This window comes from Sus scrofa, chromosome 18 (assembly GCF_000003025.6).
Source record: "Sus scrofa isolate TJ Tabasco breed Duroc chromosome 18, Sscrofa11.1, whole genome shotgun sequence".
NCBI classification, from domain to species: domain Eukaryota; kingdom Metazoa; phylum Chordata; class Mammalia; order Artiodactyla; family Suidae; genus Sus; species Sus scrofa.
The window spans coordinates 19,598,351-19,611,242 of record NC_010460.4 but is presented as its reverse complement, the minus strand read 5'-3'; the positions used below and the strand labels follow the sequence as shown (position 1 = coordinate 19,611,242).

The window sequence follows — 12,892 nt, the reverse complement described above, 5'->3', positions numbered from 1 at the left end:
GCTTCCACCAGGAAACAAAAATGATTCCAGTCAATTGGAAGACAAAAGACTACCACCTGGATAATCTGGGCTTCTTATGTCACTGAACCAAGAGGAAATGGGGGTTATTTTACAGGCTTAAATGACTGATCCTAATTATCAATGAAAATTTGTATTGCTTCTATACAGTCAAATCAAGAAACTCTTGATCTGGAACCCAGAGGACATTCTAGGAAACTTCTTAGTATCTCCATATACAACAGTAAAGGTTAATGCAAAACTACAGAAGCAACAACCCAAAAAGGCAGCATGATCGAGGGCTCAGACTCTTTGGGAATGAAGGCTTGGGTCACTTCACAGAGTAAAGAACCCCAAGCACCTGAGTTTCTGGCTAAGGCATGCGTCTTAGTCCATTCAGGCTGCTATAACAGAGTAATAGAATAGGTGGCTTATAAACAATAGAAATCCATCTCTCACAATTCTGGAGACTGGAAATCCAAGAGCAAGGTACCCACAGATCCAGTGTCTGGTGAGCACCTGCTTCTTGATTCACAAACAACTGTCCTTTTGCTGCGCCTTCACATGGCATAAAAGGGAAGGGAGCTCTCTGGCGTCTCTTTTTGCTGCCTTGTAACCAATATAAAAATGAGGGCGGCAAGAACTTTGCATATTTCCTGTTTGCTTGTTACACCACTGTACTGGAGTTTAAATGTGTGTCAGACAGTACATATAACGGAAAATGAGTTAGTTAAATGGGAAGACTATGGCCAGTTATAGATTTACTGGCTCTCAGCTCCAAATTCACCCTTTTAGACTACTCTGTAAAAATGGACTGGGCCCTTTAAATATTTCTTCCTGTGCCAGCTAGCACTAACTTTTTGTCACAAGGACATTAGAGAAACTGCACAAGGAAAGGGGTTTTGTTTCCTGATTCCAGTGTGCTCACTTAATAGCCTTCTGAAGAATGTGCAGCTTCTTCAACCCCAGACTCCCAGCTTCTCTGGTGTCCACCTCTTATAGCAAGAACACTAGCCAGCAATTTCTCCAGCATCCCCCCACCTCTACCAACAGTTTTCAGAGCAAAGTGCTTCTGGCTACTAAGGAATGCACAAGTTCTTATCCAACACCAGATTCAGTGTACTCACCTCCTCCAGTGCCTACCGTGCACATGGCCAGCAGCTTCCCCTGGCATTCCCACACCCAGGTGATTTCGTGGCAGAGTGCCTCTAGGGAGACACTTTCCCTAACAACTTTCTTGGGCTTCCTAGAAAGCAGACCTGTAGCAGCATGCAGTACCACAATGATTTCTTTACCATGGCTACGCCATCACCAAGAGAGCCTAGATCTCAGTCCTGGGAGGAGGGGTGAACTCTTCCTTCCTCGCAAACTCTATCTCAGCTTTGGCCTTAATGACTGTTCTTTGTATCTGTTTTATTTCTATATTTTTTATAACTCTCTGGCACATCTTACTAGACAATCCCTTATTACTCTAAATGCATGTTAAACATTCTTTATATTAAATAGTCAAGACAAATTATCAGATGGTTTCTTTCTCCCAACCAGACCCAGACTAATACTAAAAGGAACCAGGGATTCCAAATCTGGTACAAGGAAGTAACCAGATGAATACTAATCATCCTTTTGTTTTAGGAAGCAAAGAAGTGCTCCAGTGCCCATTTTAAGCATAAAAATAACTGAAGGAGTTCCCTGGTGGCCTAGAGGTTAAAGGATCCAGCATTGTCACTGCTGTGGCATGGGTTTGATCCCTGGCCTGGGAACTTCTGCATGCCACAGGTGCAACCAAAAAAAAGAGGAAGAATTTAAGTGGAGACCCTGAATCAACAAAAGTCCATAAGTCCATAATATGTATACCATAAAGGCAAATCAGGAAAAAAAGTAACATTTAAAACATCTTTGAAACAAATCCTTATACTGAAAACAAGAATTTTTTTTTTTTTTTCTCTTTAGAGCTGCACCTGCAGCATATGGAAGTTCCTGAGCTAAAGATCAAATCAGAGTTGCTCCTACCACCCCTAGGCCACAGCCACAGCAATACAGGATCTGAGCTGCAGCTGTGACCTATGCTGCAGCCTGCAGAAACGGCAGATCCTTAACCCACTGAGTGAGGCCAGGGATAGAACCCACATCCTCATAAAAACTAGTCGGGTTCTTAACCCACTGAGCCACAATGGGAACTCCAAAAAAAAGGACATTTTAAAATTAAGATTTAACCTGCCTTTCTAATAGGAACTCAGAAGAATGCTAATACATATGTAAAAGGAAAGATAGAATTATCAACACATTATTTTGCAAGCTATAATGGAATTAAGGCAAGGATTTAAAACCATCCTATCAACTAGGATTTAAAATCATCAGGCAAAAGATTCACATGGAATTGGACATCCTTAAAATAAACTACCATCATACAAATCATATTACATTACAAGAGGGAAAACAAACTATAAATGGAAGAATCAGATTGCCATAATCCTAATCTAGTCAATCTTAGCATTACTAATGGAAGGTCAACTAAAAAAGTATATTTTCTGGAGTTCCCATCGTGGCTCAGTGGTTAACGAATCCAACTAGGAACCATGAGGTTGCAGATTCAATCCCTGGCCCTGCTCCGTGGGTTAAGGATCTGGCGTTGCCGTGAGCTGTGGTACTGGCTGCAGACGCGGTTCGGATCCCAAGTTGCTGTGGCTCTGGCGTAGGCCGGTGGCTACAGCTCCAATTCAACCCCTAGCCTGGAAACTTCCATATGCCCCAGAAGCGGCCCAGGAAATGGCAAAAAGACCAAAAAAAAAAAAAAAAAAAAAGTGTATTTTCTGATAAAATGCAGCATAAAGACGTTTTCTAGTCAAAAATATTTAACAGTTTAAAACTAATTCATTAAGCCTTTCTTACCAGGGTTCTGAGAAAGAATTAAGTCCTAAAGAAAATGATTTGAGAGCCTATTTTTTCAATTATCCTATGGATGGTATGTATATAGGGGAAAACTCAGTAGAAACAATGGATGCCCTAGGGGATTTAAAGCTGAATTCTCATGAGGAATCCCAAGAGAGTAGGGTTGCCTCTGACTTGAAGGAATTATGACTAGAGAAATTACAGAGAACTAAAGGAACTATTTGTTTTAAAGAAGTAGCATAGTAGAAAAACCAGGAAATACAGCTAAGCAAATTACATTCAGGAGTTCCTATCGTGGCTCAGCGGAGAACTAAAGGAACTAAATGAAAAAGGCAAGGCCACAGAAAATCCAGAAGAAGCTTTATAAAACCAATCTCTTCAACAAATCAGCACCATTTTGAAAAAGGAAAAAAAAAAGGACTGTGATTAAGTCATAATAACCCAATACAAGGCACGGTTCTGGGCTGCATATTGATTTAGGGAAATGCTGTAAAGAATATTTAGGACCAACTCAGGGAATGTGAATATGGTCTAGGGATTTATTAGTTGATATAAAAATTTACTGAAAAGGTAAAGATGAAGCTGGATGACTGGAGAAGCAGGCTGTAGAAGGAAGGTAGAGCACATTCTCATTTGGATTTTAAAAATATGTACCTATGTTCATAGAGGATATATACGAAAAATTACAGTGTAATCCCAGATAGTTTGAATGTAATTTTTTTTCTTTTTTTTTTTTTACTTTTTAGGGCTGCATCTGTGGCATGTGGAGGTTCCCCGGCTAGGAGTCTAATCAGAGCTGGCCTATACCACAGCCATGACAATGCCAGATCCAAGCCACGTCTGTGACTCCGGATCCTTAACCCACTGAGCAAGGCCAGGAATCAAACCTGCATCCTCTTGGATGCTAGTCAGATTCATTTCCACTGAGCCACGATAGGAACTCCTGAATGTAATTTGCTTAGCTGTATTTCCTGGTTTTTCTACTATGCTACTTCTTTAAAACAAACAGTTAACTGAAAAATACATTTAACTTAAAAAGAGTAATTTGCCAGTGAAATTTGCCAGTGAATTTCTAACACCAAACAGAACATAATTTTAAACAAAGTTCCGTTTTTTCAAATAAAAATTTCTATGATGTTGAAGTACCAAAACAAATTTCTGAAAAATAATCTACTATAACCACATTGTTAAGAAAATTGAGATGGACAATAAAGACCTAAAAATGAGATGTGAGTTAGATAATCAATTTAATGCCGTCTACTAGTTCCAGAATCAGCAAAATTTTTCCATAAAGTACCAGCAGTAAATATTTCAGTTTTTGCGGATCATATGGCCTTTGTGAAAAACTACTCGATTCTGTCAGTTTAGCCCAAAATTATGGGCAAAGACAACATGTAACTGAATGGGCCTGTTTCCAATAAAACTTTATTTACAAAAATAAGTGAACAGCCCATAGACCATAAATTTACCCACCCCAGTCTAGAACATTAAAATTTCCAAGCTATCACTTTTGGGCCTTTGGCTAAGATAAAGTGTAAAATTTCCATGCAATCAAAAAGGATATAATCACATCTGACTCTTTTTACTTACTTTAATAAATTTTACAAAAAATTATTATTTTTTTGGCCGGGCTTGTGGCATGTGGAAGTTCCGAGGCCAGGGATCAACCCCACGCCATAGCAGTGACAATGCTGGATCTTAATCCATGAGCCACCAGGGAATTCCACATTTAACTCTTTTAAAAAAGATGATGTAGGAGTTCCCTGGTGGTGCACTGGGTTAAGGATCTGACGTTGTCCCTGCTGTGGCTTGGGTTCGACTCCTGGCCCAGTAAAGAAAGGATCCCCTCTCTAAGTAAATTTATATTCACTTCCATTAGAACAGTCCTTGCTCAAGAGCCTACAGTTAGTAGCAAGAAATAGAAGAGCAGGGAGTATGTCATCAGAAGGCCTAAGTTCAAATTTTGAATTTGAATAAGCCTGTTTCTTATTCATAAGATGGAGATAACACCACCTCACAGCACTGTTCAGAAGTTCAAAAAGCATAGATTCTGAAAGTACTTTTTAACTATAATAAGTAACATAAACGTCATAGTATTATCACTGCAAAATTTTGCTAAGAAAGCTATTTCACAATGATGCAACTGAATGACAAAATAACCACCAAGGCTTTTTGACCCTAGGCAGCAACTCAGTATTTCAAACACACTCACCAACAGAGATACCACTGTACTAGAATAAAAGGCCAAATCTTCTATAATTTCTGTACGCCGGTTAGCTCCAATTCGTAAGGAACGACTGTGTACTTCTTCAGGTAACACTGTAAGGATCTCCAGCAGAAAAGGCAGAGAAGTTACATCATTGCTATATCTAGGAAAAAAAAGAGAGATACAGGTTATTTAAAGTCCAAAAAGACAGAATCACATTAAGACAATAAGCGCCATCAGATTAACGTATGACAACATGAGTAGAATTCTCACTACCATGAAAGGGGAGAAAAACAGATATACTTTTGGGGAAATGTATCTAGAAATCAAATTTTCAACTTGCATTACAATCTTTGACCCAGCAATTCCACTTCCAAATTCACCTCTCAGAAAAAAATCTCACATATACATGCAAATGCATATGCACTGCAAGTAGTTTTTTATAATAGCAGAAATATTGGGAAAATATAAATGTCCTCCATAATTAGGATTAAAAAAGTTCTCATGTGGAGCAGCAGGTTAAGGATCTGGCAATGTCACTGCAGAGGCTTGGGTTCCTGGCCCAGGAATTTCCCTATGCCACAGGCATAGCCACAAAATATAGAAACAAAAATAAGGAGTTTTAAAAAAGTTATTGATACCATACAATGGAACACACAGAGCCATTGTAACGAATGAGATATCCATGTCATTAACATGAGAAGATGTCCACAATATAGTAAGCGAAAAGTACACAAAACATAGTTGCACATAACTGAAAAAATACATAGGTATACGCATATTAACATATATGCACTTATTTATTTTAAAATGCCTAAAGGGACGTCTAGAGAGCTATATAACCAATCATCAATAAAGACTTTAACACACTATATTTGGTGGTAAAAAGGACATCCACTTTGTTCAAAAATAATTTCTCAGCCAAATGTCAAAATGCAAGCAAATTATCATAATTATCTTGGCCAAGACCATGAGGAAATGCTTTATTCAAAGTAGCAAGCTCCATGTGTAAAAATACTATCCTTTTTATAGACATGAAAAAAAACCCATGAGAGCATACACTCATAAAAACTCTCAATTTAATATAATCCTAACATTCAGACATATTTTTATAAAATCACTGATATCACAGTGGGAGTGATCCACAAGGCAATGAAAGAATCTGTTGCAGTTAATTCAAGAAGTATGTGTGTAAATTATGACCGTCTTTTTAAGTCCCACGTGACATATTTCTATAGTATTTAAATTTGAAATGATTTTAACCAAAGTCAATTATTATAATTCTATGTTAGGAGTCTGGGAAAGTAGTCCAAACTGTTAGCTATTGCTGGCAAATTTCTCTGTATAGGTTAATGGTAATTCCAAATGTTAGCATAGAGTCAACACAAGTTGCTTACTTTTCCACCAATGTTTGTACACATCCCTTCCAGGAAGGCATCTGTAGAGCAAGGTCGGCTATTGCTAAAGCCAGCTGAGTAAAAAGAGAGATTAAATAAATGAACCGACAAGGGATCAGATATAGGGTTGCTATCAATATTAACTGGAAAGCAAAGAAACCAAATTTCTTCCAAACAATATGAAAACTAAGAATGTGACACCACCTTTTTCCCTTACCCCCACATCTATATATCATGTCAATGCTTCTGGGCTAACTACAAATTGCTGGAATTTAAAAGTTAACCTTTAAAAATGAAAAACCAAATCAAACCAAAAAAACTAACAAAAAGTCAGAAAGAACAGATTATACATTTTCTTCAGATTATATCAATACTTAATTTTATTTGGCAATACCACAGAGCTTCATGGACAGATAAATTATTCTTGGCCAAAAAGCCAAAGCTACTGGCAAAGTCAGCCCTTTGACTTACTCCTCAAATAATGATTGCCATTTCCTTTCTCTTTTCATTTCTCATCTTGAAGTCTTATGCAAATCCTCTTCAAGGGCACTTCTACATCAGGCAGAGATCACATGTTGAGTATGTACTCCAGTTTTCCTTTCTAATGTATTTCCCTATTTAATGTGGAAAAGCCAGACGCTCCAGTTCATTGCTTCATTCATGAGACTTTTACTGGCCAATCTGCCCAGAAAGGACTTTTTTAGGGCTGCACCCACGACATATGGAAGTTCCCAGGCTAGGGGTCGAAACAGAGCTGAAGCTGCTGGCCTACGCCACAGCCACAGCAACAACAGATCCAAGCCAGATCTGCGACCTACACCACAGGTCACGGCAATGCCCGATCCTTAACGCATTGATGGAAGCCAGGGATCAAACCACATCCTCTTGGAAACTAGTCAGGTTTGTTACCCCTGAGCCACATTAGGAACTCCCAAAGGACTTTTTAAAAACCAAGTATATGGACCTCTCTGACCCAGAACAGTACTTTATCATCTACAATTTTAGCAGTTTGTGTGTATGTGCATACACATGCCTGCCTGTAAAAACCTACACTCACCACCCCCTTTGGTATTTTAGTCTGAAATCAAATAATTCCAAGATTAATAACAAAAGCTTTAAATTTTCACTTTCTAGTCACTTACAAGATTATAACAATGAGTCTATAAAAAAGTTAATATTACTTCTTCACATGGCCTATGAATGCCAATGGAAATTAACCTGATAAAAGTCAAAATGGCCTTATAATTTTTCTAATGAAAAGCATAGGATTTGGAGTTCCTGTCGTGGCTCAGTGACAAATCCGACTAGTAGCCATGAGGTCTCGGGTTCAATCCCTGGCCCCGCTCAGTGGGTTAAGGATCCGGCATTGCCAGAGAGCTGTGGTGTAGGTTGCAGACACGGCTCAGATCCGGCGTTGCTGTGGCTGTGGTGTAGGCCGGCAGCTGTAGCTCCGATCTGACCTCCAGCCTGGGAACCTCCATATGCCGCAGGTGCGGCCCTAAAAAGACAAAAAAAAAAAAATTTTTTAAATAAAACCAGAGAATTATCATTAAAAAAAAAAGCATAGGATTTACCTGAGTTACAATGACAGGTGACAAGTCTTTCAAGTTCTGGATATGGGTTAGTAATGAGTCCCGTAAAGAGGCATGAGAATCTGTGGGAAGCTCATAAAATGAGGTCTGAATCTTCATTTTCATGGTCTGTGCAGCAAAATAGCATGATTCCACATCCTGTCGGATCTGTAACAATTGATCTGAAATCTCCCATGCATGAACCTGAAAGCAAATCAGACAAAAATGTCTTAAAATCTACTTTTCTGAACAATGTTAATGCCATACAACCTCAATACATACACAAACTTATTTAGACCCAAGTATAATTAAAAGAAAAATCTGACAAGCTAAGTTACCCACTATTCAGCCAAAACTTCAAACTACAGTATATATTTATAGACCATGCTCAACCAAAGTATTCCCTAGAGTCTTCTGATTGTAGGAAGGCATGAGAGCTATCAACTGAACAAAGAGATCTAATCTTGCTAATTAGAATTATTAACTGTGTAGGGGGAAAATATAAAGAAAAATGTCCCAAAAGTTTCTACTAAAACTAAAATTCACTGCATAGTTTCCAACCCTAATCCACAGGTTGGATGTTTCTTCTCTTTTCCACTTAAAATAAGTAAGCCTTTGCTCATTCTGAGAATTGAGTCTGGAAGCTATTTTAATATATCTAAAAATATGAGAATATACTTCATATTGGTCTCAATAGGGCTAAATTTCAGTCTTTAGTTCCTGACTTACACAGTAGAAAAACTCTCTCTCATACTTCAATTATTTTCTAATGTTTTTATATTGGGCGAAGTGCTATATATGCTATTTAAATCATTTTCACAGAAGCATCTGTGGAAATGATAAATAGAATTTGGTCTCTAACAGCTAGTCAAATTTACAAAAGAAGCCTTATTTTGAAAGATAAATCTGGGAATAAATTTGTACAGTATACAGTAGGCAACTAATTAACAACTGGTAAATTCTAATCCAGTTTTACACCAAACTGCCTGGGGGCAGGCTAAAATTTGGCTTGTAATAATTGACTGAAATTTTTTTCAATGCCAATTCAGGAACAGAGCCAACTGTGATGAGTGATCACATAGATTTACCTACTCAATTCCTTATAAAGATAAAGCACTTCACAAGTACAAGTAATATACAATGATTCCTCAAGATCTTTCCAAAGATAAACAGGAAGCTAAGGAAATGGCCTAAACAGCCTCCTGAAGTTAACTGAAAAGAGACACTAAAACCCACTATGAATAGGTTTATTGACATAAAACTCAGCTTTCAATCAAGTAATAAGCTGGTGAAAAACAAGCATGAAACATTAACTGCCTTCTAGATAAACTGTATTTTTATTAATTCTTGTACTTTTTACCTCTAGCATAATGTCACAAAAAAATCTTCCAAGCTACAAAGATTCTAGCCATTCATTATCTAACCAGTAATCCGAGCACATCTATAATTTAATATGCCCTTGAAATAGTTTTGCTCAAACTGATTATTTTAAAAATAATAGTAAACAAAAGGTTTTAATCAATCCAAAAACAAATGAGTAAAGAGGCCTATGTAAAGCCTAATGAGAAGGAACTGTCTAACCACTATAAATTCTTAAAACTGAAAAGCCAGGGCAGGGCCTCAAATTGAGGAGAAACTGCTATAAAAACAGTATTATACAGCATAAGTACAATAGAGACAAAGGGAAAAAAGGAGAAGGTAACAAAGCTAGGAAAACTTAGAAATCAAACCACCCTATTTGCAACTACTACCCAAGAAAAGGAAGCTCTATGAAGTTGGAAAAATATCCTCAACTACACCTCCTTCCAAAAAGTTAAAAAAAAAAACTAATTTCACAAAAAATAAGTCATTGAGGTAAAATGCCACATACATACCTATAGAGGGGGGAAAAGAGAAAAATGAGCATAATAGCAGGAAAGTAGGCCAGAAAGACATTTAAAGTCTAAAGGACATAGGAGCCATCTGAAAAACGTCCCAATGGCCTAAGCAAGAAAACCTGGAGTAACAAATTATGATTGTACTGGATTATAATTCAAAAATAAAACTATATCCATGAGTTCACAATGATGTGAATAAATAACTGGGGAGAGGTTATTTGTAGGATATGACATCTTTTTTTTTTTTTTTAACAGAAGAATGCTAGTTAATAAATGTGGAAGGAATGAGGGAAACAAAATCACTACTGCAATACCACAGAAATTACTGCTATAAGGAAGATTCATGGATGAATGACAAAATACATCAAACTATCTCCCCAAAATATTCATTGGTTACTGTGGTGGTTTTATTATATGTTCACAAATTCTTTAACACCTACCATCAAGAATTCAGCCAACTCAGAGAGACAAGGAGACTCTACTGAAAAGAATATATAGAGACCTAAGACTATGGAAAGCATGTGGAGTCCAGCTAGGTCCAGCCTTCCAGCCATTCCTACCAGAATGTCAAGCATGTAAGTAAACCTGATCAGGCCAGTCAGTCTAACAAATGGATGCCTCATGAAGCAGAACCATTCACAGAGCCCTGCTCAAATTTCCTCAAATTCATGACCTACAAAGTAATGAAAAAAAAGGAAATGGTTTTTGTTTTTAAGTCCCTAAGTTTTCGAGTTTTGGGATAATTTGTTTCACAGTAGTAGATCATAAGGATAGACAACCAGACATTACATGCATCCTGCTGAAAGACTGGATTACCACAATGACAGGAGAATCAACTCTGTGTCTCATTAAGCTTCTAGATCCAGCTGGCAATTTGAAGGCTATAAAGTGGAACTGCATCCTAACTATGTAATCAATAAAATTAAGATTGTAGGGAAACTCAACAGGTCAAATGGCTCAGATTGCTCAACAGATAAATATACAGGGAGAGAAGAAACCTGCAGATTAAGACACTCAAAAGATGTATCTTAACTGACTGAGTAATTCATTTATTTTGTATGTTTTTTCTGTATCTCTGTTTTAAAAACAAAACAGAATAAAACAAACAAAACCAATATTGCCTATTAAACTAGTATGAAGTTTTTCTCCCTAGTGAAATCTAATCATTAACCCACTGGGTTAGAACCCTTATGAAAAAGTTCATTGTGCAGTGTCATGTTGTGCTCTAATCTGAATGGCAGAAAGTAGCAAAAATTACCAGTCATATTTTTAAAGAGTAAATATTTCTATCTCTTTAAAAATAGAGACTTCAAAAATGAAGGGCAGGAGTTCCCGTCGTGGCTCAGTGGTTAACAAATCCAACTAGGAACCATGAGGACGCGGGTTCGATCCCTGCCCTTGCTCCGGTGTTGCCATGAGCTTTGGTGTAGGTTGCAGACGTGGCTCGGATCCTGTGTTGCTGTGGCTCTCGTGTAGGCCAGTGGCTACAGCTCCAATTCCACCCCTAGCCTGGGAATCTCCATATGCCGCGGGAACGGCCCTAGAAAATGGCAAAAAGACAAAAAAAAGAAGGGCAGAACCAAAAGTCAAAACAGCAGGAGTTCCCTTCGTGGTGCAGCGGAAACAAATCTGACTAGAACCCAGAGGATGTAGGTTCAATCCCTGCCTTGCTCAGTGGGTCAAGGATCCAGTGTTGCCATGCGCCGTGGTATAGCTTACAGACATGGCTTGGGTCCCACAGTTGCTGTGGCAGTGGCATAGGCCAGCAGCTGCAGCTCTGATTCCTAGCTTGGGAACTTCCATATGCTACAGGTGAGGCCCTAAAAGAGGAAAAAACAAAAAAACAAAAAAAAATTCTTTCTCAGGAACTATTAACTTGGGAGGTAGGGATGCAAAGATTTATTTTTCAAGCACCTTTAATGATGTCTGAATGTTTTCTAACAGATCCTTTAGAACTGTCTTTAAAAATAAATATGGATTTGCGTTCCAAACATGGAAGGAGCTCCAAGATATACATTTAAAAAGCAAAGATGCAGATCTTATTGTACAATCTTTTTTTGTAAAATTTTAAATTACACTTTTTTTTTTTACGAAAGCATAGTGAAGCTTTTTAACATACAGGAGTTAGTTTCATGCCCTACATGCTCCCTAAACAACCTGAAGTTACAGAGTTCATAACATTTATCAAGTGTTTCAACTTTGGTTTTACCACACTAGCTGGCATTACACAAATTTTCCAAGCAAAAATAAGTGAAAAAATGAATTAAATATCAAGAATTTGTTTGAAGACATCAAAACTACCAAGACATCTAGAACATGAGACCAGATTCCAGAGACAAAGAACAGAAGAACAGATAGTTCAGCCTAATATTTGGCTCCACTTTTCCCCTCAAGGCATTTGCCTATTTGAAAGTGGAAGACAAGAGGCTTAAGAACTTCAGACAGTCCTGGGAGATGAAAAGTGGAATAGAGAGCTCTCCAAGGAAGAGGGGGCGCTGGTATATAGTCCAGATTTTCAGCTGGGACCCTAGGTAGGAAACAGGAAATGTACTTCAAAAAGGCTGAAACTTCTTCAGGATAGACCAGATGTTAGGCCACAAAACAAGTTGTTAAAAAAATGTAAAAAGATTGAAATAGAAAGTATCTTTTCCAATCAAAATGAAATAAAACCAGAACTTAATGAAAGGAAAACTGGACAATTCATAAATATGTAAAAATTAAATAACACATTCTTAAACAACCAATGGATCAAACATTGGAAATTAGAAAATATCTTAAGGCAAATGAAAATGGAAACACAACATACCAAACATTGTAAGATGCAGTGAAAACAGTGCTGGGAGAGAAATGCGTAGCTATATCTATACACTTAAATTTAAAAAAAGAAAAAATATTTCAAATCAGCATCCTAATTTTCCATCTTAAAGAACTAGGGGGAAAAAAAGCTAAATCCAA

General features: G+C 37.6%; 1 protein-coding gene across 3 annotated transcripts in view; it reads right to left on the bottom strand.

The window, feature by feature from the left end:
* TNPO3 (transportin 3) overlaps positions 1 to 12,892 on the bottom strand; it is a 100,611-nt gene that overhangs the window by 61,923 nt on the left and 25,796 nt on the right. For all 3 annotated transcript variants that reach the window (XM_013990808.2, XM_021079117.1, XM_013990809.2), the window contains 3 exons: positions 8,064 to 8,264; positions 6,490 to 6,563; positions 5,099 to 5,255 (listed from right to left, as the gene is read on the bottom strand). In XM_013990808.2, the coding sequence (XP_013846262.1) occupies positions 5,099 to 5,255; positions 6,490 to 6,563; positions 8,064 to 8,264 (432 nt within the window). The remainder of the gene's footprint in view (positions 1 to 5,098; positions 5,256 to 6,489; positions 6,564 to 8,063; positions 8,265 to 12,892) is intronic.